Genomic DNA, 6,641 nt, shown 5'->3' with positions numbered 1-6,641 from the left:
GGGGGCACGAGGCCCACCTAGACTATTGTACCGGCGCCACCAGCACGGCGGCCACTTTGTCAAAGAGTCCCAATGATGATGATGTTGTTTATCATCAAACACTCCCTCCTTACACTCGGCAAAGTCAAGGGCACTCTAGGTACACTTTGCGCGCATGATAAATACATGACATAGCGAAACACGCGTCTGATTTGAGAATGATCGTTTTAAAAACAAAAGTTGTTCAAACACAGAGATTGTTGGTCATTTCTCAAGAATAAGACTGCAGGTATGTCGTAGAAACTTGGCATGAACAAGATAATTCCTCCACTTAGATGCCTGAGGCAGAGTCCCTACTGCGTTTGCGGCGCGCCGTACAGGCCCGCAGCAGGCCCCGCGGTCCTCTGCCACACGCCTTCTGCGGTCACTAAACTCGCAGACGACCCGAGCTGCGCTCTTCACAATGCATTAGTGCTCAACCTAGGGGGAGGGACACACATTTTCCAAACCGACTTTCCCCCCGCGGCGCAGTTTGCGACTTCGCCCCGCAAAAGGAGGAGAGCGGGTAAAGAGTGAAAGGATACATATATGCCGGACAGGGGAGGAGGGTGAAGAAAATTTAAAGAAGGAGGAAAAACGGGACCTGCCGTCCAACAGACACTACTACTTGTCGGTGAGAAGGGGAGAGCTGCATAAATGCAAACAGCAGCATTGCAGCCAAACGAGCTGTCTCAGCAGTCGGGCATACGTTCATGTTCACCATACGAGCAGCCGACAAACCGTTTGACAGAAGCGATGTACACGCGAGACAAGCAGATTCGGTGACGGTGCGGCGACAGCGCGGCGACAACGGCGACAGAGCGGCGACAGCGCGAGCATAGAGGTCAGGACGACGACGTGTCCGCCTGATGTCTATCTCAGGCACGAGCGCGTGCGAAGGGAAGGGGCGGGGCCGCTGATTAGCATTTAGTGGTACCGCGCACGTCGGGCAAAACACTTGAGGTGTTTGCACCTTGAGGTCACCATTCCCCAATATACTCGACATCACTTTGTGATAGCACCAATTTATCAACGTATTTAATTTGAATTGATAGACACAATAGTGTATCCGATTTGGTTCGGCCAAAATTGAATCCGGGCAATGAGTTTCATGGACGGTCCATTTATCCTAGAGCACGCGCACGCACGCAGTACATCGTCGAGGTTTTGTTCAGGACGCATTAATCCAGAGGCTGTCGGTCACAAATTACTTAAGGGGAGGGGGCTGGCTGGCTGGCTAGCTGGCTGGCTGGCTGGCTATTCACGTCAAGCTAGACCGCAGCGCGCGCTACAAGTAGGCGAAGGAGCGGAACAAATGATCGCGAAATTTTGCGGCGGATGGATAGCCCCGTCGAGGTGAGTGTTTTAGGGCGCGCGCGGCTGCTCTGCGAGAAACCTGATCCGATCCTACCCTTACTACTCGTTAAAATTAACTCTTTCAAAAAATCAAAAAAATAATTATCTAATAACATTATGCACGTTCTAGACTTAAAATACGGGAGTACAACGCATTTCTCAATAACGATTCAGAAATACGTTATACTGCCGTGACTCAAGTCTGGAACGTGCATGTTATTGGACGGTTGACCCTTCCAGAGTTTCGCAAGAAATTTCCAACAGAGTTGCAGGTGCAGGCGCGCGGTCACCGGGGTGACCCCATGCAGCCTCGCCAACTGCACAGGACAGGACGCCGCTGTTGGGTCCCACGGCCGCCGGACCCAACATCCTGGAGCCATGGCTGGAGCCTTTGAGCCAGGACCAGGCGCGGTGATGTCGTGCTCTGCCGGCCGGGCCAAGGGAATCCATGCGTCCACCCGCTCCAGCCCGCCGGAGCCCGCCGGAGCCTTGGGGGCGCCTGTTATGGATTCTGCGGGCTCGGCAGGTCCGCGGTAAACAGCTGCCGGAGTCGAGACCAGCGTGCATTCCGCTGCGTTGGATCGCTGGAGGAGTCGCATAGAGGCGAGGGTGGAAGCAGTCGCTACCGGAAGGGGCATATAGTTTCGGTGGTACTGAGTCTCATGCAGAAGAGATAACCCACTGGAGTACAGGAGTGTCTCGCACAGACGAATCGCTCTGGAGCCCCTGAAGTCTCCGAATTGCAATGGCCCCACTGGAGTCTCTAATCACTGTGGTGGTAATCCCTCTGCAGTCTCATGTGGTGGTTGAGATCCCTCTGCAGTCTCATGCGCAGCAGCTAATCCCCTCGCGCAGCCCCTGAAGTCTCGGCTTATGACGAGCGCTAACCAGCTCGGCCAGCCGGCGGGGCTGCAGGTGGCCGGGCCGGAATGGGGCCGCCTGCGCGCACCGCCTGGGAAAGGCTTCAGGTGAAAAGAGCAAAAGCTCTGATCACAATCACCCAGGCAAGAGCCGCCCCGGCAGAGCCCGTGTAGAGCGGCCGCCCGATCAGAGTAGCTCACGAGACAAATGGACCGGCGCACCACGGCGCGGACACGGCGGCGGCGGCTCAACCCCGTTTTCCCCCTACAAGGCGAAGGACAAGGCGGTGTGCGGCGAATTTCACATGGTTTCCTCGCTCCGCGATCATCGGTCGGAAGAGAATCAACGAAGGCCCCGGCGCCAGCGGTTGTTTTGGTGGTGATCGACTGACACCACACTGACCTGGCCGTGAGAACGACCCCCAACACGCGCCCCAAAACGCTCACCTACGCTCCACGACCGGGCAAAGGAGGAGGGAACTGGAATTGGATCGGGAATTTGGCGACGTTCACACAACACTGGGCATTGACATGGACACCATTATTCAAACGCCCCGCCGCAGCCCTGTCGACCCTGTCTCTCGGATTACAACGTCTAAATGTCCACCAGCGGCTAGGCCAAAAGTTGCACGATACAGAGAGAGAGAGAGAAGAGGATAAATTACAGAGTATGGGATAGAGGCAATGGGATGAGAGGGAGAGAGATAGGAGAGGGTCGCCGGGTCGGCTCGGGGCCCGCGCGGACGCGCGCGAAAACTTAAGCCGCTGCCAACCACGCGTCCAAAACTACTGCATATTCCGGACATCAGCCGGAAACTACCCGCGCGCGCAAAGGCTCTCTCTCTCTTACATACACAAACACACACAGCGGGGTGGCGCGGCGTGGCGCAGGTGGCGCCAATGGGTCGCGCGGTGGCGCGGCGTGGCGTGCCCGTTCCTACTCTACAAGGCATCAGGCCTTCACTCAAATAGAGGCCACAACAACAAATAATATATCACGAAACGACCACGCCGCCGCCACCGCCGCCGCCGCAAAAGCAAGGTGAGGCGGGAAACAACCATGTTCGACGTTCGACGCCGCACTCTCGTTATGGTTCTTAAAAACAAAAAGTAAATGTGAACCAACGACGCCGCCATCACGCATTCATTTGCCGAAGCACGCGATATGGATACAAGTAAAATTAAAATAAAAATAAATACAAGAACACACACACACAACGCAGGCACGTGAGAGAGTAGATTATTATATTTTACGAGACCAAAACAACAACGATGCTCAGCCACACAGGCACGCGCGCGCGAGCACACACACACACACACACACACACACGGGCCGCCCACCCCACCGTAGATAGAATTCGATTAAATATTTGGCGGTGCGGGGCGCGGTGCGGTGCGCTGTTGGCAGAACTGGGCCGGGCCAAAGATGGGCCGCCCTGCCTCCTCTCAATTATCGACGCTTTGCGCGGTGCTTCGGCGGGGCTTCGCGGTTGTTCTCGGCGCGGGCTCTGCGCGCGCGCGCGCGCGCATCGGCGGCGGCGGCTCCGTGCGTGGGAGCTTCGGCGCTCCACTTTAAATTGAAGACTCTCCTCTCCTACAAAAGAATTGTCGACGCGTAGGACCCGGGCGACGCGGGCGGAGATGAGTGAGCGGACTACCTGTTGAAGAGCGATATCCCCTAACCGCCCCGCCACACCTTGCCACGCACCCTCTGAGCGACCACGAACACGTGGAGGCTAGAGCGTCACCACACAATACACACATCTGCTCTCGGAAGAGTTTCCAAAAGATATATGTGTTACGACCGGGCAGCATTCTGCGAGCTTCCGGCCGCCTGCGCCTGGAAATGAATCTGGAATTTGTGTGTTTGTTGTTTGGGTCCCCTTCGGTCCCCTTTGGGTCGCCGCGAGGGCGCCGCGTCCGGGAGCCGCGACCGCACATGGCCGCCCAATCGCTTGGCGTTGCGTGGGGGGCTGCGGCTGGCCACGGCGTCAGCTTCTGCAGCGCGGGCCGTCTACCGATATTTCAGAGTTTGAAATTTTTCCGGGAAAATTCGAAACTTTTTCAGAAAAAAAATTGTACCACCGGCAAGGTAGGTGTCAGGCAAAGAAAGAGCAATCATGACACAACTCGGCGCAAGTGCAAGTGCATCAGAAAGGTGCATCATCTCGAATGATGGATCGGAATGGTATACACCCATTCACTTCCGAATGGTGCATCATCCACTTCCGAATGTTGCACGCTGGAGCACCATACCAATGAATAGTGCATCTATCTCCACGTGTCACAGCGGTAAAATACGGCTCCGCACCAAAACGAGCCTCGGGGTGACACACCACTGACCACCACGGACAAAACGAGCGCTGACGATACATAGAGACCACGACAGGTTTTAATGGAAATGCGGAAACTTTGAACGATGATTATAAAAGCAAAAAAAAATTAAAAAGCACCGCGTCGGCGAGGCGGGGCGATTGTGTTTGCACGTTTAAAACGCTGACAGTTGGTATAGTGACGTGACTGACAGTGATGATAGAGACGGGCACCACACAACAATGTGCGCAGTATACGCTGCACCCACGCAGCTATAGCGGCCACGCCCCGCGCAGCGCCGCCGCCGCGGCCCCCAAGGACACCTCGCCCGCCGCGGGAGGTCAAGAGCTCCGCGATAAAGAGGCCGCCGCCGACGACGACGACGCCGTGGGCCGCCGCGGGCCCCGCGCGGCCGCGAGCAGGGCAGCCCGTCAGTCAGGCCTCCGCGCCGTCGGTGCGGAGCAGCTCGCCGAGAGTCTATTATTTCGCCACAGAGTCCGCGCGCCCACGTAGGTCGGGGGAGCATAGGCCGGCAGGTGCGAGAGGTGCTTGAACCCCCAGCTAGGCTGAGCAAAGCGAAAAGGGATCGTCCACAAAGTATACGTCAAGTGTGTCGTCTCCGCGATTCGTTCGATTCGTTCGCTCGCACACTGTGGGGGCTCGGCGCCTGCGAGACTCGGGGTAGGCCACCCCGCCATACACGCATGCACTGAAGGCAAAGACGCTGCATACCTAACAGGCGCTACGAGAGCCCGCAAAGACTGAATCATATAGGCAGGTTGTCAACGGCGAGTGACGGACGCACCTTCTAGATGATCCGAACACCACAAAAACAAAAACATTGAAAATGTGTTATTTTTTGGATTATTTTTATATCACAGATTTTTTTTTTAACTTTTCGAGAAAATTTATCATGAAAAGTCTTTTAGCAACCAAACCAATCGAATTATATGATTTGGAAAATGATATCTCGAGGCCACAACCGGAGGTTCTGGCACTCATCGCTCAGTACCGCGCGTTTAAATCACTTCTCGTCTCTCAAAGGGAATTCGATTTTCGGAGAGCGCCTCGTCAACCAAGAGGGCCAATATGAGCGGTAAAAACATTATCTGATATTTTAGGGAAACGGGAAAACTTTAGAAACTGACATATTTGAAGGAAAACTCTTCAGATTTTGAGGGAATCTTCCCAAAAAACGAGAAAAATTCCCACAATTTTTGAGGAGACTTCCTCAAAATCTGAAGATATTTTTCTATCAGATATGGCAGTTTTCCGAAGTTTTCCCTCCTTTCCTCAGGAAATCAGATATTGTTTTTACCGTGTTGTGACGCCAACGCCAAGATTACCCAAGGAGCTCGTCACGTCCGTCTCATCTCGACGACGCGTGTCTGTTTGTGTACTACTCCCAATCGGCAGCACGATGCGATAGCGTCATGATCTTTCCTAAATGACACGACACCTGCGGTGCGGAGGAGCCCGGCCCGAGGCCCGGCCCCCCGCGGGACCCAAGACATGATGGCAGTCATCGCCAATTTAGCAGTACACGTGGTGTGCTAGCTGCTGGACCCCCCGCGGGCCGACAGACAATCGGGAGGCTGCTGTGAGTGGGAGATGAACGTGCGCACACGAAGACAGCCCGGGCGTGGGCGAACTGGACCACCACAACAGTCAGTCACTGACTGCGACCGGCCGGCCAACCAGCGCGGGATATCTCCAGAAAGCCAGCGTGACGGGGTATCTCGGCAGCTGCAGCCGCTCGGGCGCCCCTCCGAGTATACCCCGCGTCGGCGGAGCGACGCCTACGACGTAGGCCACCCATCCTGCGTCCGTGCGAGGCGGCCGTGCGTCTCACCGCGGGGCAGCACGGCAGCACACAGTAGTGTGTGCGTCGTGCCGTGACGGCGGCGACTGAGCGAATTTGAAAACCACGCCGGAGAGACAAATATGGGCGGGCTCTCGAGTCGATACAGTATGACCTGTCGAGGATGAATATTGACTCACCTTGACCGTATCGTAGAGGCTCTGGTCTTGATCACACGACAGGGTCGACGGTTGACTTCTGCAACATGAGACAAAATAAAACCTTCAAAGTTA

The 6,641-nt window shown here is 55.6% G+C and overlaps 1 protein-coding gene across 1 annotated transcript in view; it reads right to left on the bottom strand.

Moving 5' to 3' along the window:
- LOC113216725 (WD repeat-containing protein 47) overlaps nucleotides 1-6,641 on the bottom strand; it is a 90,912-nt gene that overhangs the window by 11,718 nt on the left and 72,553 nt on the right. The window contains exon 7 of the mRNA XM_052267779.1: nucleotides 6,549-6,606. Coding sequence (XP_052123739.1) covers nucleotides 6,549-6,606 — 58 coding nt within the window. The remainder of the gene's footprint in view (nucleotides 1-6,548; nucleotides 6,607-6,641) is intronic.

This window comes from Frankliniella occidentalis, unplaced genomic scaffold, assembly GCF_000697945.3.
Source record: "Frankliniella occidentalis isolate FOCC.00 unplaced genomic scaffold, Focc_3.1 Scaffold59, whole genome shotgun sequence".
Lineage (NCBI taxonomy): Eukaryota > Metazoa > Arthropoda > Insecta > Thysanoptera > Thripidae > Frankliniella > Frankliniella occidentalis.
This window is presented reverse-complemented; position numbering and strand designations above follow the sequence as displayed.